At 40.7% G+C, this 22,823-nt stretch overlaps 1 protein-coding gene across 2 annotated transcripts; it reads left to right on the top strand.

Annotated features, from left to right (window-relative positions):
- The first annotated feature begins 2,102 nt into the window (after positions 1–2,102).
- On the top strand, positions 2,103–21,986 carry LOC117046806 (putative lysosomal acid lipase/cholesteryl ester hydrolase). Of its 2 annotated transcripts, XM_033149215.1 has the most exons (9): positions 2,103–2,253; positions 2,801–2,918; positions 5,006–5,204; positions 5,987–6,096; positions 8,250–8,389; positions 10,863–11,009; positions 13,215–13,286; positions 15,838–15,909; positions 21,127–21,986. In XM_033149215.1, exons 1-9 carry the CDS (start codon positions 2,125–2,127, stop codon positions 21,358–21,360), a joined length of 1,221 nt encoding a protein of 406 aa, XP_033005106.1. In that variant the 5' UTR covers positions 2,103–2,124; the 3' UTR covers positions 21,361–21,986. The 2 variants fall into 2 exon arrangements, with proteins under 2 accessions (XP_033005106.1, XP_033005107.1); XM_033149216.1 differs by lacking the exon at positions 10,863–11,009.
- Positions 21,987–22,823: the final 837 nt, after the last annotated feature.

The following is a 22,823-nucleotide window of genomic DNA, read 5'->3' as shown; positions in this document are numbered from 1 at the left end:
ACCTCTGCCTAACCCCCTGCACATAGATCGTTTTCAGTACTGCCTATTACTGTTTTTAAAGTAATTTGTATTAGTTCTTATAAACTGTCTTGGGAATTTTGAATGTAAGGGCAGGTGCATAAATATTTTAAATACAGTGGTACCTCTACTTAGGGACGTGATCCATTCTGGGGTGCCGTTTGCACCCCGAAAAGTCAGTAAGTAGAGCGCTGCTTCTGTGCATGCATGTGATGCAATGGAGTGCTCCTGCGCATGCGCGAAGTATGCAGAACGATGGGGGGCGCCAGAAGGTGATGTTTTCCCCACCCACATGCTTCTTGCTTCTCAGTTGCCCCATGTGGACTACAAATCTTGCTGGCACCCACAAAAAGGTGACTTAATATAAGTCAGAAGATATGGTGCAACAAAGGAGCATGGCTTCTAATTCTTGCATCAAATGAAGCCATTGCATGCGGTTTATGGGTGTGCATGTAATTGAAAGGCATTATTAAGGGCTGGATCCTGGCATCTTTTGCATGCTAAAGGGCACAGCAGGAGCAAAAGGAAATGGCATATATATGGGTAAGTCCTGCTTGTGCATATTCTGATTTAATAATGTGCATATCCTGATTTATTAATGGTAAGTAACTGTTTTAAAACACCTCTCTTGGGTAGTTTTGAGTTATACATTATACAACATACATGAGGCTACCAGTAGTTGCTGTATTGATTACACTCATGTGGAGAACCAGTGACCGCCATAACTCTTTAGAAAATTCTATATATTTTTTTGCAAATATGTTTTTATTTTCCATCAACAAACAAAATACAAATATGTTCATCAAATAAAGTTTTACAATATTACACAAACTCTGCCGAGTTCTTGACTTCCTTCCCTCCCTTCTCTGGTTTTCTAGTATTCTATTATTCCCACGCTTTCTCTTCTTTCTCACATGTTTTGTTGTCTTATTGTTATAAATTTTAACTATACAATTCTGTCCTGTTGCAAGAATTCCATCATACCTGTAAGTGTTTACATATCTTTACAATCTCTTATATAATCCAAGAATTTACCCCATTCAAATTGAAACCTTTGATCTTTTTGCTCTCTTATTTTCCCTGTTAATTTCGCCAGTTCGGCATATTCCAATAGTTTCCTTCTCCACTCATTTACCGTTTATTTATTTATTATGAGTAAATGAACTCTTTAGAAAATTCTAGAAGCAGATTCACCCCATGGAGTGATTGGGAGGTGGCTTCCTCTCTGTGTGGTTGCAGTTGTCATGTGATCAGCTTTCTCAGAAGGTCCATTGTGTATGTCAACTACAGCTGCAAAGTGTTATTTTTCATCAATCCAACATTAGTTCCATATGTCTGGGACGCGGGTGGCACTTTGGTTTAAACCACTGAGCCTCTTGGGCTTGCTGAATGGAAGGTCAGCAGTTTGAATCCGCACAATGGGGTGAGCTCCTGTTGCTCTGTCCCAGCTCCTGCCAACCTAGCAGTTTGAAAGCATACCAGCTGAAGTAGGTAAATGGTGTTTCCATGTGCTCTGGAGCTTGTCCTCCGTGCGCCAGTAGCAGTTTAGTCATGCTGCCTACATGACCCAGAAAGCTTTCTGTGGACAAAAGACAGCTCCCTCGACCTGAAAAGCGAGATGCGCCTTTGACTGTCCAGGGGTCCTTTGCCTTTACCTTTATGTTAACTCCATATGTTTACAGTGTGAAAAATAATGTTCCTCATCCACCCAGATGAGCTTTGAATCAGCTACCTGCAGGTTGATCATTGTACTCTTAACTGCTGTAGTAAATGATCTGTTACACCTTGACTAATCTTTTGTTGAATTGAGACTGCAGTCCTATGCCCACTTGCCTTGAAAGATGCCACACAGAACTCAGTGGAAATACCTTTTGAGAAGTTTGCGTAAGGTGATATTGGGAGTTGGGCAAGACTGAACCAATGATATCAATTAGAAAGGATGTTCCTTATCCTTCCAGGAATGTGTTGTTTGTTTTTAGTGAAGAGTGGCAAGCTATTTAACCCGACAATTTATTCTCCAGTACATGATATAGGTTTAAGCACATGTTCTTTACAGTAATGTTAATCTAGCTTTGTGGAGCCCAGTCTTGTACACCACACTGAAAGATGGATTTGCTTCCATTCACATCAAGGATGTGGCTTTTCATAATGGGGGCAGGCTTGGTTCAAATCCTTGTTACTTCAGGAATATTTATGAAAAGAAGAACTGCACACCCAGAAGCTACTATGAATGTTGTAAGCCATCTATCTTTTATTCTTTCATTCGCTTAACTCAAGGCATCTTTGGTTTTTAGCGCTGCTTATTTTTGCTATATTCCACGTAACTAAAGTTTGTTTTTCATGGAATGTTGGGATTGCAGGGGGCAACAAAATGATGATGTTGTTGTTGTTGATGATGATGACGATTTTAAAATATGTACCCTGCCTTTTCAATACATCATTGCTCAGGGCAGCTTGCAGCGTTGTTTTTTTTTTTTTAAGCATTCCCAAAGTAGCTCCCAACATCTGCTTCATGTAACCCCAGCGCTCTGTGAGCTTCATTTAGGTATCAGCAGTAGCAAGTTTAGCATCTTTACCTACGCATTATTATTGTTCAACAGCATGAAGAAAAATCATTAATTGGTCCACAAAGACCTTCAGCAATTTTCACGTGATCCAAAGGTACTGGGTGGAGTTTGGGAACTATTGCTATTAAAGATATAATCTTCTGTGGAAAAGAAGTGTCCAGGAGTTTTACAGTCCCAACCGAGCTCTGCCCTTTCTTTTTTCCCCTTCCACCAAGGGTGAAATAATTTCCTTCAGAGGATATCCCAGTGAGACATATGAAGTGGTGACAGATGATGGTTATATCCTGAGTATTAACAGAATTCCTCATGGGAAAAGAAATAATCAGAAATCGGGTAAGTGTGTTTTTGGAGGTATCTGTTTTGTATTCATGCATATAATGTAAGGACTTTTAAAATTATTATCAGAAAAATGATAATTTCTTGCTTTGGACTTGTGGGCTTATAGCCGAATAAAGTATTATCTATCTATCTTGCTTTGGAATTTTTTTACTTATTGCCAGAAAACCCCAACAATCTGTTTGGTTATGGGTGATTATTAATATGATTTTAATAATCATATGTAATTGTCCTATATTTGCTGTAAAATTCCAAAAAAGGGCCATAGATTAGGTTAGACACATTTTAGTCCTTTCTTGAGCTATTAGGTCCTCTGCATGGAGAATATGGAGAAATGCTATTGGGTGACAGAGAAACGGCAGAACTGCTTCGCCTCTGTCTTCTTTTCTTTTTTTCTTTTAATATTTTAAAATTAATTTTCACATTTAAACATTATCATCATATAAACCATAACAAACAACTTCAATACAAATAAAAATAGAAAATAGAAAATAAAACATCTTCACACCATATTAAATCCATATTTTGGGATTACTCAAATCCCTTGACTTCCCTCCATTTCCTCTCCTGGTTCTTTTATAATATATTATATATGTCTATGATTTATTAAATTTATTAAAATTTCCAATTTTAAACATTCGTAATATTACAAGTGTTTTTAAAACCCTACTATTGTATTAACCTCTTTTACAATGCCTTTGTAAATATGCAATAAACATTTTCCATTCTTTTTTTATATTTGTTGTCTTCTTGATTTCTTAGTCTTCCAGTTAATTTAGCCATTTCAGTATATTCCATTAATTTAAATTGCCAATAGCATCCCAAATCATTTCCTGGGTTGCATAGACTCCTTGTACACCAACCTTCAATTTAATCTAAAAGGTAATCCAATCTTTGTTGCTAAAAATTGACACAGTATTCACTCTTGGATATTATCTCCAATGTCTCCAACTTCTTCAAGAGAATATTAATCCCTTCCTCAATTAATGAGGTAAGTCTCTTAGTTTCATCTATCTCCAAGTTCAATATTAAATATTTCCAAGTTCATCTTGAAGTTAGTTGGAAAGGTAGGCACTTCTGGCTGGTACAGAGGCTTCGCACTACAGAGCTGCGCTGGTGCCTAGATCGCTGGCTTTTCTCTCAGCTCCCCCCCCCCCCGCACTTTTGGGTGCAGAGACCAAAGACTAGAGCCTGAGCCACCATTCGCGATTTGCAGGACTCCTCGGCACCTCAAACTTTCTTTTGAGACATTTGGGGGGGCACCTCGCCTTGGCACTTCCCCCCTGGTCCTCCATAGAGCCAAGTTTGATGAAGCTGTCAAACCTGTAATCCATCCGCCATTCGTGCCAAACGAGATGTCCCTTGCCTCTGTCTCTAAGTCAAAGGAAAATGATCCCCAACCTGGTGATGACATACTATGGTGTAAGGAGAAAGCTGCAGCCCAAGATAGGAAAAGGAAACACCTAGCTACTTTAAATGAATTCAGATCTGCAGGGCCTGGTGAGCTGCGCCCCAAAATACCTCTGCCTTGCTTTCCATATTGCATTTAGAAGATAATCATTCCAGATTCAAATTCGAGACATGTGAAAGTGCTGGCCTGCTCTGTGTCCCAAGTTTATACTTGGTGAAATGCACTAGTGGCCAGTGAGGACACATGTGGGGCATCGTTGCCCTCCTGGCTTCTTAACACCTCTGTCACTGGTGATTATTGGGTGACAGAGAAACGGCAGAAGGAGAGGGTGAGGAGAGCTTGGCCAAGCAAGGCTGCATCTTATTAGATGGAGACAATGGAATTACTTATAGTAACTATGTTTAAAACAAGGAACTAGGCAGAGGGCCTTCTTGATAGTGGCGCCCACCCTGTGGAACACCTTCCCATCAGATGTCAAGGAAATAAACAACTATCAGACTTTTAGAAGACATCTGAAGGCAGCCCTGTTTAGGGATGTTTTTAATGTCTGATGTTTTATTGTTATTTTAACTATGCTGAGAGCTGCCCAGAGGGCCTGGAGAAAACCAGCCAGATGGGCGTATAAGTTCTTCTTCTTCTTTTTCTTCTTCTACTTCTTCTTCTTCTCTTTCAGGTCCCAGGCCCGCAGTGTTCATGCAGCATGGTTTGCTTGGTTCTAGCAGTAACTGGGTGTTTAATATGGACTACAACAGCCTAGGCTTTATATTGGCTGATGCTGGTTATGATGTTTGGCTCGGAAACACCAGAGGTAACACCTGGTCCAACAAACACATCAACTATACTGAGAAGCATCAAGAATTCTGGCTATTCAGGTAGAGTGAGCTTTCTAAACCTAATTTCTTGTTTCTGGTTCCTAGTTTTCCGTTTGGGGAAAACTTTAATCAGTCATTCTCTTCCTATTGGAGCCATGTTTTTCCACCTCCTCTTATAATATATGATAAGGAGGTATAGAAATACATTTCAAAGTAAATTAGATTGGTAGTTGTTCCTTTAAACAAACAAACAACTTGTTTGTTCCTGGGGGGAATATGGCCTTGGTGAACTCCATAGATGTTAGCAGATCAGCTTAACTTTAGGTGCAATTAGACTTGATCTGGAAAGACTCAATATCGGTCCTTCTGAATCTCTGTAAACTTACTGGGCTGGAATTTGAAGCTCCTCAGACAGACATGGGTTGGAGGAAAAGCAGAGCCCTCTCCTGCCCACAGCATAAATACTGTTCCTCCTGAAACTGACATTTTATAAATCTTTTTTGCTTTCCCCATTGCAGCCATGTGGTTGCTCTTAACTATGTGGTGGGCATTTTCAGTTTGCAGTGAACAGCTCATAGTGTGGCCTTGACTGCTAGTGAACAGTGCAAATGGAAATATATAAGGAAGATGAGTCGTGGCTTAATTCAGATAACTCTGTTTCACAAATGTTCACAGACTTGGTGACTTGATGGATCCATGGAGGAGATGATCTCTGATCTGCCAGATCCAAGTCTGTTCTTGTATTGAACTGGGCAGAGAACAGGGCATTTTAGGAATCCACAATGGAGATCCCACTGCATATACATGTCTGTTAAACATAGGCTGTTCCTTTTTCTTTGCAGTTTTGATGAAATGGCTAAATACGACCTTCCTGCTTCAATAAACTTTGTCCTGAACAAAACTGGTCAGGATAAAATATTTTATGTTGGTCATTCCCAGGGCAGCACAATGGGTAGGTTAGCAAGTTTCTTAAACACATGTAGGCAATTCTAATAGCTACATATCTATTTGTGCAGTTGCTGTTGTATATTAAATTCAAGGTTTCCTGCATTTTCCTTCTTAATGATATTTCCCATACAGGTGATGTTTCAAATTGGTTAAGGGGTTTATAAAAAATGGTTTTCTGGACTGAGAAATTGTTAAAATCCTGCATTTCAAACCAGGATCAAGCCTAGTTTGCAGCCAGAGATTAGGTAACAGTTTCCCAGGTAGCTACCGGTATAATCTACCTCACCTCTGACTTTCACTTCATGTTTTATTGGTTCTTAGTAGAGCCCAGAGTGGCTAGGGAAACCCAGCAAGATGGGTGGGGTATAAATAATAAAATAATAATTATTATTTTTATTAGCCACAGAGTGAATTTATGATTATTATACCACTGAGGAAATATATGCAGCACTAAATAGTTTTAAGTAGGTCAGAAACAAGGCAGGGCCTTTTCTGTTGTCTTGTGCAGATTATAATGCACCATCCCTAGTAGGACTCCTATGTCAAAATGATCCCAGATCCTGAGATTTCAGGGCCCAAACCTGAGACCTAGTGGAGTTGGTATGGGGTGGCTGTTGTTGGTGTCAGATGGAAGGAGGATTCAGTTTGTGCCGTAGAACCCCCTACAGCCCACCTAGAATCCTGAAATGCCCACTAGTGGGCGGTAGGGACCAGGTTGACAACCCAGTTCTAGTCCAGGGGTCAGCAACCTTTTTCAGCCGTGGGCTGGTCCACCATCCTTTAGACCATGTGGTGGGCCGGACTATATTTTTTTGGGGGGAATGAACAAATTCCTATGCCCCACAAATAACTCAGAGATGCATTTTAAATAAAAGCACACATTCTACTCATGTAAAAACATGAGGCAGGCCCCACAAAAAACCCAGAGATGCATTTTAAATAAAAGGACACATTCTACTCATGTAATTACACGCTGATTCCTGGACCATCCATGGGCCGGATTGAGAAGGCGATTGGGTCGCATCTGTCCCCCGGGCCTTACGTTGCCAACCCCTGATCTATACTCTCTAGTTTCCACTTCTGTTAATTTTTGTATTTGCCTCCTCTGACTTATTTGAAAGCCATCAAAGAATTGCTGTGGGGTTTTTTGTGGGGGGGGGGGGAGGGAGGAATTCTTCATGTGCTCTGCAGCAATACACCTTGTGTCAACCACACATGCACACTCTTAAGGCTCTTCTCCTCTTGAGCCCAGCCATTTCCTTTTCTTCCTCTGCACTCCTTCCCACCACAAAGCCCTGGAGATGGAAATTAATGAGGAGAGGGTAGGAATGAAGGAGGGAAGACCCCCCCCCCCGGTCCAGTGAGTCAATGTTTCAATTTACAGCCAGCTTTTGCTGAGCTGAAGCTTGCAATCCCCATGGAGGGGACCGGGCAAACTTGGAGACTAGGTCAGCCCTAGAGCCCTGGCAACCCTAATACCTACAGAGTTCTGGTTTGCTGCTTCTCTTTTAAGCTTCAAGCCTTTCCATTCTGTCAGTTTTTCACAGTGATTTCATGCTCCTATTCCAATTCATTCACACTTTGCAAAACAATATGTGAGCTGAAACACAACCATCTTTCCAAATTCACCCTTCTCCAGATTTTGAAATGAAGTTCTGCATCCAAGAAATGTGTACAAAATGTATATACTAGAGTAAGAATGCATGAGTGGAAATAGCATACAAAAAAGCATTATATTTGGAAAAAGTGCTTCGCAAAACTGTGGGTACTAGGTAAGATTGCAGGCAAACAATGCACGCTACAATAAAATTGCTCTAAAATGTTGATGATTTTCATAATCACTTAAAAAACTGTTGTGGAAACATGGAGAACTCAACTTGAGATTTGCTCATCCTGAGTTTTAGCTGCTATTATTGCTGTTGTGGTTTATTTCACAAATCTTGCAAGTGACTTTGAACTTCAGATTTAATTATGAATAAATAAAAGTTTATTTTGACTTGAAGCGTGGCCATAATTGGTCCTCCAGAGGACATACAACACCAAGTACTTGATTGCTTTTGCATTATGCAAAAATTGGGTTTAAAATTTTGTTATTGTGTTTTTTCAAGACTGCATTGCTAACTCTATTCATTTCTCTCCTTTCCCCCCACCCCTCAGCATTCGTTGCATTTTCAACCATGCCACACCTAGCCAAGAAGATCAAAATGTTCTTTGCATTGGCACCAGTAGCCACTGTAAAGTATTTGACCAACACGGCTTTCACCAAACTTGCAATGGTTCCTGAACCTAAGCTCAAAGTATGTATTTCAGAAAAAAATATTGTTTCAAACAACAGAATGCAAATATTGCAGGATGTAGCTAAGTACAGTATTTGGGTATATCCGTTTCATTTTATCTGAGGCCATTCATAATGCTCTTAGACATCTAAAGAACTCAAGCTAGCCAATGCTGCAACTTGATAGCAGGGTGTTGCTTTGGCTGTTCTGTGCCAGGACTTTTTTAGGGTTAAAAAAACGAGGGGCTGGCTTTTCTCCCTTGCTGTACATGTCATGGGTTCCAGTTTCTGCTGTGGGCAGAAAAAGAAAGGTGTTGATGCTCTATACTAGTGGATACTGTTTGCATTCGGTGCCCATATTAAAGAATTTGACGCATAAATAAATAATGAAATTGCCATGAGAAGCTTGTCAGTATGGTGGCAGATCACACCTGTGGGTAACTCAGTTGCTTTTAAAGCAATAATGCTGAGCAGTTACATGGAAATGTATTTATTACAGTATTGCTTTTTTATAGTACAGTAAGACTATGCTCCAGGGATCTTCTTGCTTAAAGCCAAAATCAAGTAGTGTCAAAACCTACTGGGTTCAATGGCAGCTGGGATTTGCCAAAGCCCTTTCCCCCTGCAACCCTTCCCCCTTTCCTCCTTTCTTTCCTCCTTCCTTCCTTCCTTCCTTCCTTCCTTCCTTCCTTCCTTCCTTTCTTTCTTTCTTAGTTGCGGACTTACTTACTTACTAACAAGGAATGGCTGTAGGGGAAGAGAGCCAAGATGATCATATTACAGGCACATGCGCCCATTTTTAGGACTCAGAGACACTCGATGATCATGTTTGGAGGCAGTTTGCTTGGGTCTCTTCTGTTGTCTATGTCTTCCACCCTGCTGCTTTTAGCTCTGTAATCCATAAAACAACATTGGAGCATGATCAGTTTTATCCCCATGTTATAGTCACCCTTGGCTACTATGTTACACTCCTGTCCTTTTCAGATTGGGGGAATAGCTATGGTACTTTTCGTATTCTTAGCCTAGGTTCAAGTCAGGAGACATGGCACTAAATTAAGTCACTAGGCATACAATAGAGCAGTAAGGCACTTTTGCTGAAATTACTGGGGAATTAAATGATTTCAAGCACATCTATTTAGCTACTGGACATTTGGCAAAATGTTTGCATAAGTCATGTCCTTTGTATATTTGGGCTCCTACTGAAATAGTATTCATGTTGTGGGAACCATTATAATCTAGCTTGTTCCTGAACCACTTTAGAAGGACGCCAAAAGTCTAGAAATCAACAAAGATGATGGACTATGCGGAATTACCAAAGCTGACGGGCAAAATCCGAAACCAGAGTGACAAAGCGTTCCAGAGAGACTAGAGTAAATTTATTCAGTATATAGACAGTTATTGTAAACATGTAAAGAAACTTGCAGGACTTCGATAAATCTTGCAATGCTCATTGGAAGCAACCTTCTACTTGTGCTTTAAGACTAAAATAACCAAGAAAAAAATGTAGAATTGAGATGGGATAAATGTGTGGAAATATGATGCAGTTATACAAAAACGAGGCGGCAGGATGGAGGAAAGTCGAGTGGCTCGGTGGAGCTATGAATTAGTAAAAGGAAATAAGATGTTATAATAATGTTAAAAATGGGAAAAAATTAAAATATTATAAAATAAAATAAAGAAATCAATGCCCTTAGAGGCTATGTTTGCATAACTCTTGTCTTTTGCATATTTGGGCTCCTACCTAAATAGTGTTCATGTTGTGGGAACCATTACCATCTAGCTTGTTTCTGAACCACTTTAGAAGGTTTCGTTTCGTTTCGTTCCATTCCATTGATGCCCTAACCATCTGACTCGGTTGCCCCAGCCACTCTGGGCAGCATCCAACATATATAAAAACATAACAAAACATTAAACATTAAAAAACTTCCCTATATAAGCCTGCATTCAGATGGCTTCTAGAGGTTGTATAGTGACTTATCTCCTTTTCTTGGGAGCTGCAAAACTCCATACCCTTCATTATTTCTCTGGTGAAAATAGGCACATCCTAAGGAACAGTTGAGATGAGATGGTTGGACAGTGTTCTCGAAGCGACTGGCATGAGTTTGGCCAAACTGCGGGAGGCAGTGGAGGATAGGGGTGCCTGGCGTGCTCTGGTCCATGGGGTCACGAAGAGTCGGACACGACTGAACGACTGAACAACAACAAATGAACAGTGGAACATTCTGGGATCAAATCAAAAACCAGGATGGCTTCTGTAAATCTGGGATAGCCTCTGGAAAATAGGGACACTTGGAGGGTCCAGTGGGTCATTCTGTCTGACTGTGCATGTGGGTTTTGAATGGGTATTCTATCCTAAATGTCTGAGTGGAAGATTCTCATAACATATTTTTTTTTTTGGGGGGGGGTAATATATTGCTACTCGATAAAAGTATCCATAGGAAAACAGAGAATATACTAACAAAATGACCTATGTACTAATGTTTTTGTTTTGGCAGGAAATGTTTGGAACTAAGCAGTTTTTGACTCAAGGCAGAAATCTGAAATGGTGTGCTACTTACTTGTGTAACCGTTTCCCAATGGATTATCTTTGTGGCAGTGTTATCTTCATGTTGACTGGCTTTAATGTGCTAAACTTCAATGCGGTAAGATTTCTGACTACTTAATAGGAGTGTGATCTAAAAAATATATATGCAGGTGTATGGAGGCTTCTCTGAAGTGATTGCTACTTGTGCCTTCCATAACTTAATTACACTTAGACAAAACATAGAAGGTACCTGCACACTTTGCCCCATAATTTTGTTTCTATGATGGATATAAATTTATTTTTTAAAGGAAAGCTCAGAGTTTGGGGCACTAGTGAAAATCTGTGTGGATGCTGTGGTGACTCCTGCACTAGGAGCAGTGGCATAGCATGGGTTGCCAGTGCCTGGGGCAAGGCAAGTATTGTGCCCCCTAGCTCCTGGACTGTGTGCTGTGCTTGCCACATGGAAAGAGTTAAGTGGAGTGGCCAGAGGGATACCTCTCCACCACCCGAGAAGTAGCCCCACAGGCAGGGCTGCTCTGCCTACTGGGCCTCATGACTGTGCTCAAGTACAGCAGCACACATGTGAAACCACTGTCCATCCACCCTCAAGGCCTCCCTGCGCATTGACCTGCATCTTTTTGCCTTTGCTATGGGGTTGTTTAAACGGGGACTACACAGAGTGGGATGGGAAGGAGGGAAACGGATAGAATACATTTGCGCATTGAACTGCTTAACAACATCTGTGGCCTCCAGGAGACTGCAGTGGAGAGGTCACTTCCTGGTTTTCATGGAAATACCATTTGCAACAGAGCATAATTTCTGCACCCCTGTGGTCCCCCCCCCCACAATATGCCACTCAACGGAGTGTCTAAATCCCCTTCTTATGTACAAAGCTAAAGCTCCAGAACACATTCCCCTACCTCAAAAATATTGACCGTATAAAGGTTCCTGTAAAAAAAAAAAAAAAAGCACGAAGACTTCAGTAGACCTCATGGTCTCATATATATTTCTTCCTATTCTGGGATTTTGTCTCCGGTGTAAGCACCACATAATGGCTAACTATTTATTTAAGTATTTATATACTGCTATATCAGCAAAATATATCAAAGCAGTTAACAAAAGTAAAAATAAGATTAAAACCATATAATAAAAGAATAAAAAGTGAAAAACAAGTTAAAAGCAGTGATCAGTAACCCATGGTGGTGGGTGTACCGGCAGAATAGAGAGGTTTTCAGCAGGGATTTAAAAGTTGGCCTAGAAGGTTCTTGCTGAGTCTCAATTGGTAGAGTATTCCGCAGGACTGGGCTGATGACATTAAAGGCCCAGGTTCTCACTGTTGTCAAGTGAGTCTCACCAACTTGAAGAATGACCAGATGATCTCTGTTCATGCAAACTAGTAGCATCTCTCTAAGCAAACTAGTAACATCTCACTATGTTTGTGTTGATTTTGTGGCTGATCTTTATGAGGCTGCTTATTAGTTTTTGCCCATTCTTGCTTCCTTTCCAGCCAATGTTCCTTCAAATTTATTCATTATTTACATCTTATATTTCACCAGGTGGTCACAGGTTGGGATACCTTTTTTAAACACTTTTTTATATGTGCTATAAGCTACCCAGAGTGGCCGGGGAATCCCAGCCAGATGGACAGGGTATAAATATTATTATTATTATTATTATTATTATTATTATTATTATTATTATTATTACAACAACAATAAACAGCAATCAACAACAGGCAATCATTTAATCACACAGTTAGGTCCAATATTTGTATATGGGTTTGTGTGCATATGCTTATAAAATGGAACTGAACATTTGTGTGCATTGAAAGATGGTGCACATCAGCCCAGGAATCATGACATGAAGTGAGAAGCCATGCAGTGCACACCAAGGCCAGGTTTGCTACTCAAGCAGGATAGGGTGAATTCATCTCCTATAGGAGGAACATACACAATGCAATGCCCATTGCATCAATCATTGTTAGTAATCGGACCTGTATTGGTTCTAGTTGTACTGTATGATGAAAACATTATAATTAGACTGTAATCCTGTGCAAAGGTACATGGGAGGAAGCCTGGTTGAACACAGTACAATTTACTTCTTATTAAATGAGCATAGAATAGCACTGTAAGTAATTTGATATATAAAATGTAAAAAAAAAAATGCATTTATGTTGTGTAGTTACTATGTAAACATGGATTCCTGTGTGATATCCCGGTGTTTAGCTCTGGTGCACTGCTTTTGTTCTAACAATCCAAATCGAAGGGAAGTGGCTGTTGCAGTTTGTGATAAATTCAGATAATCAGTTTGCTCTTTCTTACAGAGTCGAATCGATGTATATTTATCACACTGCCCAGCTGGGACATCTATCCAGAACATGTTTCACTGGATTCAGGTAGCACCAAAATCCTCTAATCTGTTTTTTAAAAGCTTTTTGTCTTGAATGAAGAATGGGCAATCAGGACAGGCTTTTATAAAGACTTTTAAGAATGAAATTAATAAATATAAAGGAAAGAAAAAAATCTTAATAACTCAGCCTCTCTTTTTACATACTCCAGAAATATGTTTTGTTTTTATGAGAAAGGATTTAAAGCAGAGAGTGTTTTATTGTGTTTTTAAAAAGCTACAGATTTCAAAAGCTACAGATACATTAATTTCCCCAATGGATTTTATTTATTTATTGGCAAAATAGTCCCCCTGCAGGTAGATGAACAAATACTACATTTCTGTGGTATTTTACTGATTTGTGACTCAATGACGAACCCAGTGCTACTGGAAGCTTTGCCCGCCTGTTTGGACTACAACTCCCATCAGCCAGGCCACACTGCCTTTTGCTGATGGGAGTTGTAGTCCAAAGCATCAGGATGGCTCCAGTCTAGCAAAGGCTGTGTTTTCATATCATTGGGCAGGCAAGGCAGTGCTATGATTTGGGAGCACATGGTCTTGAATGCAGTAGCTTCTGCACATCTCTGTGAGAACAGAACAACCTGACAAAGAGGTACAAGTCACAGACTTGTAGCACTAAATAACATGGATTTGTAGAAGGGCATTGGAAACTGACTTGTTCATGAGAGTCATTTATGATGGATTGTAATGCTTATTTGTAAATGGTTTAAAAGAATAAAAGGAGAATTCCCTCCATTCCTTGATCCAAGTTTAGGGCAAATACTCTTTGGTGCCCCAGCAGAAATATAAAATGACAAAACATGGAAATATAGGCTGTTAGACCTTTAAAATATCTCCCTTTAAGTTTCTTCCAAAGCCATCTTCTTTCCCTTAGCATAGAAAAGGAGCATAAGTTTGGTAAGTTATAAATGGTTTACTTACAAACTCTTCAGAGGTCAGAGTCATCTGCTTTCCCATAGAGCAGCAAGAAAAGATAGACACTTTAATTTATTTGTATAGAAACACAAAGATTGCTTGCTAAAGCCACACGGTAGAAGAAAGGAGCATCTACCTAAGATGTTCTTTCTGATCAGATTCACATGGTGGAACAGAGAATGAATAATGACTTTCGTATCCCTTCCTTCCAAAGTGAGGGTGAATGACCTAGTTAAGCCTGGCTGGACTGTCATAAACCCTTCATGCATTCACTAGAGCTAAACATGCTGCTTATTTGAGGCTCATATATCCCACAGTTGCGTTGTTTCTTCCTAGCCACTGCTTCCCTTGAACCTGCTCTCTATTTTGGATCAATTGTGTGGAATAATCTTTAGGGAGGGAGTTGGTGTTTTCTAACTCTGATTCGGTGACTTAGCCTGCAGTTCTAGGCACACTTCCCTGGGAATAATTTTGAGAGTGTCACAAGTGGGGAACCTTTTTTGCTCCACAGGCCTGATTCTTATCAGGATCAGTTTCACACATAAAGTTTAACAACAGGGTGGGGCATCCAAGCTGTTAATAACCTATTAGAACAATCAAGGATGTCAAAGCTCTTTGCAAGGTGCTCCTTCTGGATTCCAATGCAAACCTCTTCCTGATTCACTTTAGTAACACTTCCAATGCAAACTCCTTCCTTAATCAATCAGGAAGGGGTTTGCATGGAATCCTCCCAAGCAGAGCAGAATTTAAATGAGTGACATCAGCTGATGGGCAAGTGGGTGTCTTTGTGGGAAAGTGTTTGGGTGAGAAAGGATCCCCTGGCACACTAAGTTGGACTGTGGAGTTGAAATTCCTGATCCCTGCTCAGTATTCTGATTTCTGAGCAATGGGTTACCTGGGCTACTTATCCAACCACCCAGCTTAATCCAGCTGCCCAGAGGCTGAGAGAATTCATATTAGATAAGAAGAGAAATTTGCAGCCCAAACCTTTGTGTGTTTACTTAAGTCCCCCTAAGCTAAATGAGAGTTGCTTCCAAGTAGGCTCCAATAATTTGGCCACCTCATGAGAAGAGAAGACTTCCAGGAAAAGACCCTGATGTTGGGAAAGATGGAGGGCACAAGGAGAAGGGGATGACAGAAGAAGAGATGGTTGGACAGTATTCTCGAAGCTACCAACATGAGTCTGACCAAACTGTGGGAGGCAGTGGAAGACAGGAGTGCCTGGCGTGCTTTTGTCCATTGGATCACAAAGACTTGGACATGACTAAACAACTAAACAACAACAACAGGTGTAAAACAGACAACTCCTATCTAGTAGGACACATGTCAAACATTCTCAAGTTATCAGATAAACTGAGGAGACGTAGAAGGTTGAGCAGTCCAAAAAAACAGGTCTTCTGCTTTCAGATGGCTTTGTGCAGCTTTCTTTGTATGTTTACATTAACTTTTGTTCATCTCGCTAAATATGAAGTTATACATTATTGCATAGTATTAATCATAGCATAGTTTTAGACATGTTCAACATCCCTGTTTATGCCGGTGCCACTGTCTGTTCCTATAGCACACTTCTATATCACCTGCTTTCCCCATTTATTTTTTCAAAGTATGGTACACCTCTTTTTCAGATTATGAAGGCTGGAAAGTTGAAAGGCTTTGACTGGGGAAGCAAGGAAGCAAACATGGCTCACCACAACCAGGTAAGAATTTCTCACAAATTGAGTATTTCTTTCTGGGTGTGTTTATATGAGGGTAGATACTGGTAAGGCTTGGCCACAGTTACTCATGGCAAATGCTGCTGTTCGTATAACACATGGTGGATAATATGAAGTTCCAAGGTAAAATTAAAAAGTCAAGGGTAACAAACTTAAACGAAGTTTATAATAAAGCTTTACATACACAAAATCAAATGGTTGTTGTGCCCATAAATATGTTAGGTTAATTGTTTACATAAATCCATAGACTGAGCATGTATCAAAAGAATCCATCTACAAGGTGTGAAGAACCATGCAACAATCAGAATAAAAAGAAAGTCTTTAGATAGCATATGAGATATTCTTTTTATTATTATTAAAGATTTTCTTGGTTTACAAAAGTGTGTACAATGTCTCTCACATTTTTCCATGTAACATTTTTACAGATCAATTTTGGTTGTTGAGACATTAGGCAGAGAAGGGGGAAGGAGGTGGGTGGGATGGGGGGAGGGTGGGGTGGGGAGGCGATGTTTCTATTTTCCTTAATATATGTAGGATTTGGTGTCAGCATCATTTGTGTTGGTTCTCTGTTGTTCGCTTATGTTTCTTTGGCAGTGAGAGGTCGCGATTGGCATAGGGTGTGCTTGTTCATTTGTGGTTGGCTGTGGTGATCTTTGGTTTCCTGTGTGAGTGGGGTGGGTGGGTGTTTTGGATCAGTCTTGGATTTTGTAGTCTTGGTTTATTAATGAGATTGGGCGGTAAGATTCTACTTTGAGGCTGTCCTTTAATGGTTTTGGGATGGAGACTATTTTGGAGAGGGTCCAAGTTTTAGGAATGGGCCCTCCTTTCATGATGTCATTAAACAGGCGTGTCATGTAGGGCATCAGGGGTTCTTTGAATTTCTTATAGAATTCTGCTGTGAAGCCATCTGGGCCTGGGGCTTTGTGTGGTTTTAAGTTTTTGATGATTGTGTCTATTTCCTCTGGGGTGATAGGACTGTCCATGAGTTCCTGTTCCTCGCTAGTTAGGGTAGGCATGTTCATTTCTGTTAGGAATTCTCTGATTTTCTTCTCGGGTGGGTTACGGGAGGTGTATAGGTTGGAGTAGAATTCTGCAAATTCTGAAGTTAATTCTTTGGGGGAGAATGTTGTGTTGCCATCTTTTTTGGTGATGCAGTGTATTCTTGCTTTGAGTGCTTTTTCCCTACATCTATTTGCCAATAGTCTGGAGTTTTTCCCTCCATATTCATAGAAGCGCTGCTTAGAATATAAAATGTTTATCATTGTTTTGTTGATTTCTTGGGAGTCTATTTCTTTTCTTTTTTGTTCTATAAGTTGAAGGAGTTTTTTAGATCCTGTTTGTTTGTAGCGTGATGAGAGTGTGGTGATATCTTTTTCTAAATTATTAATTTTTGAGGAGGTTTGTTTTTTAAGGAGTGTTTTCTCTTTTATGCATACTCCTCTGGTAACCGCTTTCATTGCGTCCCATAGGAGGGGGGTTTTATGTTGTCTACGTCATTTTCCTTGAAGTAGTTTTGGTGAGATTCTCTCTAATTTGTTTGTTTGTGGTTAGGGTGGGACTGAAGGACCATGATGGGGTGGTTTGTGTTTCTTCTCCTATTTTAACCGTGACTTCTACTGGGGTGTGGTCTGTGATTTTGATGCTGCCTATGTTTGTTGATTCCACTAAAGGGATCAGGCCTTGTGTGAGTAAGATACTGTCCCCATGGCGTCCCGATTGGAATGTATGGCTGGTGTCTCCTGGGTTTTGTTCACCCCAGATGTCATAAAGACCCCTATTTTTTAGCATTTTCAGTAACATGAGATATTCTTGTACTTCTTCAATCCTATTCTTTAAATAGCTGAAGTGCCTACATAAGATGTTAATGTTCTTCAATTAGGCTTTCACAATAACAGAAATGCCAAATTTGTTTTTAAGTTTTCCGAGCTTTGTGCAGACAGGCGGAGTCCCCCCAAACCCCAGGCAACCCCTGAGTGAAATAATGACACAAGACAACGTGTTATGGGATTAAAATTGGCCACAACTTTATTAAGATTCAGATGTAGGGAGACCTTGGCTCAGGAACTGGGCATTTTTCCTACCCAGCCCCCAGTCAGGGATCTGGGCAACGTCAGGGTTATCCAGAATGTGTGGGGATTGGGCTGGCTCTGGAGAACATATATTCAAGCAGAGAGCCTGCCCCCTGTTTGCCGCCACTGGTGGGGGAGAGCAATGACAACCTCTTGGTGTATGGCCAATGCCTCCCCCCAATACCCTTTAACGAGGAACCCTGTTATCACTGCCACACTGGGGCCGTGGAGTCACTGCCCCATGCCCCCCCCCATTTAGGAAGATGACTAAAAGATTTCGCCCAAGGCCTGAAACCTCCAAAGTTGTGATGAATTGCTACGGGAAAGGCGAAACCTGCCAATGCAGGGAAATTCCTTTCCGGCCCTTCAACAGCGGCCTTGACATAGCAGCGCCTGCGTGCCTGTGAAGAAGAGGTTAACCTGCAAAATAAGCGTTAATTGAGGGAGTGGAGGGTGGGAGAAGCTCTGGAGCTGACTGCTGCTTCCCAGGTAAGCTATACCCTCTATTGTGTGGGCTGGGTAGTCCCTCCCCTTACCTGGCCAATCCATTGGCAACACCTCCTCCAGGTGGGATTGGACGGTTAACTGGGATAGGTGGAGGCCCCAGGTATCCCTTCTGGGGGAGGGCGCAGCCAGCAGAACTACCAGGTGTCGCCCAGGAATTCAGGGGGCTGCGCACGACCACGCAAACGTCATCCCCCCCCCCATTTGATGTGGAGAGCAGTCATTATCAGTCAACTATTTTGTTATATAGCATCCTTTATGCAGAGAACCTTTCATTTAAAATTATTGTTATAGATTTAGGGGAGGGATATCCCTAAACCTGAGAAATGAAAAAATAAATAAATGCTAGGATTTTGATTAAATGGGGTATGGATTAAAGTACAAGTTGCAGAGCTGTGCCAGACAGAAAATTCCTGACTGGCAGGCTTAGTGAAGACCAAACCTATTAACATGACAAAAGGTGTTGATGGGCCATTGGGGAGAGAAATCCTTTTGCCTATGGAATGAGATGTTGCCAAGGTGATAGTGTGTATTTGAGGGGACAGGAAAAGGGCGTTTTTGAGCAAGGGTTGCTGGGGGGAAGAAGCTGGTAGAAGAGCAGAAATCCATCTTGGCCTGGCAGGCAGGAAGCTGTCTGTGCTGCTTCCTCTTGAAATGACCATGCCATAAGATCTGGCCTCCCTCCAGGCAGACTGAAGGCATAAATAGATGAATAAAGCATATTTCTTAAAGCCACAGAAGTGTCTGCCATGTCTTCCATTCCCCAAAGGGACACAAACCTTGTATGGGTGCCTGGGACCCCATGGGCTCTTGCCACCACTCGGCAGTGGAGGGGCGGGCACCTGACTTTTGTCACAGTACGCTCACCAAATCAGATCCAAATATGACCTTTGCTTATGTGAAGTCAAAAGCCAATAACTTCAGTTGATACAGGATCAACTCATGTAAGAGGATCTGCTATTACTTTACCAATTATAGCAACTGCATGCATAATCAGGTTTCTAGCTCCATTTCATAGAAATTTCATGCATTAAGTAAATATAGTGACAACAATAATAACTGAAATGGCAAGAAATGTGGCATAATTTCCATTAAAAGTACATATTTAACTTGTTGCATAACAGACACCCATCTTATGTTCTCCTTAAGTCCACCAGGTGGTACTGTCCTTAATCTATAGATCTCTCTGATTTCCTTCCTTTTAAATTGTGTCTATAATGGTTTCTCTGAACCATGTATGTTCTCAAAGCACCAATATTTTAGATTTAGCATCACGTTGCTCCTCTATACAGTGTTTAAGCAATGACACGTTGAGTTTTTTTGCACTCCCCTGTCCAGATCTTAATCTTTCTTGTGGTCATGCCACACTAATCACTCCCTTGAGTGTTGTGGGTATATGCTTCATTAAGATGGTAAATTTGATTAAAATCAGGATTGCACAAGGAACTCATTTTACCACCATTACAACTCCCACATGGGAATTATGTGGCCCAGCTTGATAATATCTATGGTGTTAAAGAGGTTTTGGATTTACTTTAGGATATGCCAAAATATCTCTTAAATTAGATGCACATTTTTAAAAAAATAAAGCAATACATCACACCAATGAGGATTGCTTCCATTCATTCAGTGTGTATGTTCTTTCAAATTTATCCCTCTATATAGATGAAAGATACTCGGAGCCCAGTGTGATTTTCACGCTCTTTATTCAGCTCATAGTAGTGAGGAATGTAGTTCCCCCAAAACGTTTGCTTTATATACACTATTTACACAATGGGCCCCACGTGATTGGCTAATTCCGGGATACTCCTGTATGCCAATCAGAGTGCGGATTCACTTCCACCTGGAGCTGGATTGGGTGGCACCTGCAGACCAATCAGACTCCTGCAATCTCAATCCTATTGTTCTGGGACCAGTCAGACTGCTGCAATCTCAATCCTATTGTTCTGGGACCAATCAGACTGCTGCAATCTCAATCCTATTGTTCTAGGACCAATCAGACTGCTGCAGTTTGGATCCTATTCAACTCAGTACATAACAATAGATTAGCTAACTAAGATATAAATCTGGTTCTTACAGCCATAACTACTTGAAATTTTTCCAGAACAGTCTGTCTTGAAACTGCAATCATGTTTCTTCAGTGCTAACAAAACTGGGGCGGTAGGAAGAATCACAGTGATGACAGTTGGCAGTAATGAGTCGAAGACACTGAGCTGGTTTCTAGGTAACGCTAAGCCAAACGAAACCAAAGCTTGCCATGAATGCTGGTGTGGAAGAGCTTCCTGAGAGGAGATCATGGCCACTTCACACTTCCCTTGACTCTCCTGCTGCTGCTCTCCTGCAAGCTAATCCATAGTTTGCTTTAGCATGTTGCTCAGTTCTAGGCATGTGGCTTGTCTTTCTCCAGACACTCCATGAGTTGTAAATTTGAGAACAAACTTTGGTTCCATCTTGTGGTTTGTTTGGAGTGAGACAAACCATGAGCCTGGGTTTGTCCTTAATGCTAAAGCAACCTCCACACCCCTCAACTTAGATATATGTTTGTGTTTTGCCTGTGTATGTGTGTGTGTGTTGATCAGGAAGTCTTTGTAAACTGTTTTCAAACTTTTATTTCTTTCCTCTCTTTTAGTCAACACCACCTTTCTACAATTTACAACTGATGACTCTTCCAACAGCTGTCTGGAGTGGTGGTAACGACTGGGTTGCAGACTCAAAGGACATTGCCCTCTTGTTGCCTCAGATCCCAAACTTAGTTTACCACAAGAATATTCCTGAATGGCAACATCTGGATTTTGTCGCAGGCTGTGATGCCCCACAGCGCATGTACATAGAGATAATGGATTTAATGCAGAATTATAAGTGAACGTGAAGTATTCCTTCAGAACCCATCACTGCCAATCTATGTTGATGAAAAGAACTACAATATTTCTTAAGATTCTGTTTCTCATACAGGTTTATCACAATCTCAGTTATAAGAAAGGTTTGCTTAGAAACCTTGCGTTTTCTAATTCTGTCAGTGAACATGGGTGTTCCTCTGTTGTTTTAGGAGTGGCTGAGATTCTTTGTTACTCTTTCTTCATCATGCTGTGTAGCAGATTCTTGTTCTAGCACAGCATGCCTATTGAGGGTAGAAAAAGTACTTGTGGTGATGTCCAAGTCTTTTCCTTTGAGGACCTGGTCCAATTTCAGTTGTTTCTCAGCCTTGGGATCTATCTGCTCTGGGGTAGAGTGCGGCTATTTCTTAGCTCCCTCAGCAGTTTCTGGTCTAATCTCTCTCTCCTCCTCTCCACCACTGAGTTGTAAACTTTAATTTGATTAGTTTCTTTCTAGATTGGAATCCTCCTTTAGTTAGCAGTTGTATTCCTGGTAGTTTTTAGATAGTTTTTCTTATCTCTGTTTATTCACTTTTGATGGAGAAAAGGGGAGAAAGCACTAATTACAGAGGAGCCTCTGTTGGGAGATGTTACTCCCATATTTCTTAAGAAAATTCACCCTGGAAAGCATTGCCTACCTTCCACTTCTCTCCCCCAACTCTCTTTCTCCCCCTCAAACTCACAATGCCTCCAATAGCAGTGTCTCACACCAAATGTAACTGTCCTATAGAAAATACTCTATAAACTGAAAACAGAAATGCTATACTTATGTTCCTTTGTTATCCGTAAAAATATTTCCATAAAACACAATTTTTAAGTACATTGGTACCTTGGTTTAAGAACATCTTAGTTTAAGAACAACTTGGATTAAGAACGCTGCAAACCCGGAAGTAGGTGTTTTGGTTTGTAAACTTTGCCTTGGAATAAGAACATGTTCCGCTTCCTGTTGAGTGTGTTTGATTTGTAAATTGAGCCTCCTGCTGCTATGGGAAAGCATGCCTTGGTCTAAGAATGCTTTGGTTTAAGAACAGACTTTCAGAATGAATTAAGATTGTAAACCAAGGTACCACTGTACAAACAACATTGCTAGGTTGTCTATGTGTAGTTTAGTAATCCCTCAGGGAATTAAATATTCACTCTGCTCTGAAGTATTTAAATCCATACATCTTTAATGGGGGTGTTGAGACACAACTTAAGTTGCATTCTCATCACAGTAGTCCTGATGAAGGGAAAAGCCTTTAAGTCAGTAAACTTGCATAATACGGTATATCTGAAAGTAAATCTGATCTTCCCAAATTCTGTCATGGAGAGTGGGGTTGTTAAAGCCTTGCTAACACCTGTGGCAACATGAAATCTGCTTTTAGGAAGCTTTTTAGAAAGAAGATATTGGGGAGTAGTCAACTAGGTTTTACTCGGAGTAGACTCATTGACATTAATGAACACGACCAAGTTG

Source organism: Lacerta agilis, chromosome 5 (genome assembly GCF_009819535.1).
Source record: "Lacerta agilis isolate rLacAgi1 chromosome 5, rLacAgi1.pri, whole genome shotgun sequence".
Lineage (NCBI taxonomy): Eukaryota > Metazoa > Chordata > Lepidosauria > Squamata > Lacertidae > Lacerta > Lacerta agilis.
The sequence above is the reverse complement of the archived record's forward strand: the minus strand, read 5'-3'. Positions and strand labels throughout refer to the sequence as shown.

Excerpts from the sequence above, each read along its gene's own strand:
- LOC117046806 (XM_033149215.1), top strand. The coding sequence starts at position 2,125 with ATGGATTTGCTTCCATTCACATCAAGGATGTGGCTTTTCATAATGGGG. Across the intron at positions 6,097-8,249 it reads TTCCCAGGGCAGCACAATGG|CATTCGTTGCATTTTCAACC; the intron begins GTAGGTTAGCAA and ends CCCACCCCTCAG. Across the intron at positions 15,910-21,126 it reads ACATGGCTCACCACAACCAG|TCAACACCACCTTTCTACAA; the intron begins GTAAGAATTTCT and ends CCTCTCTTTTAG.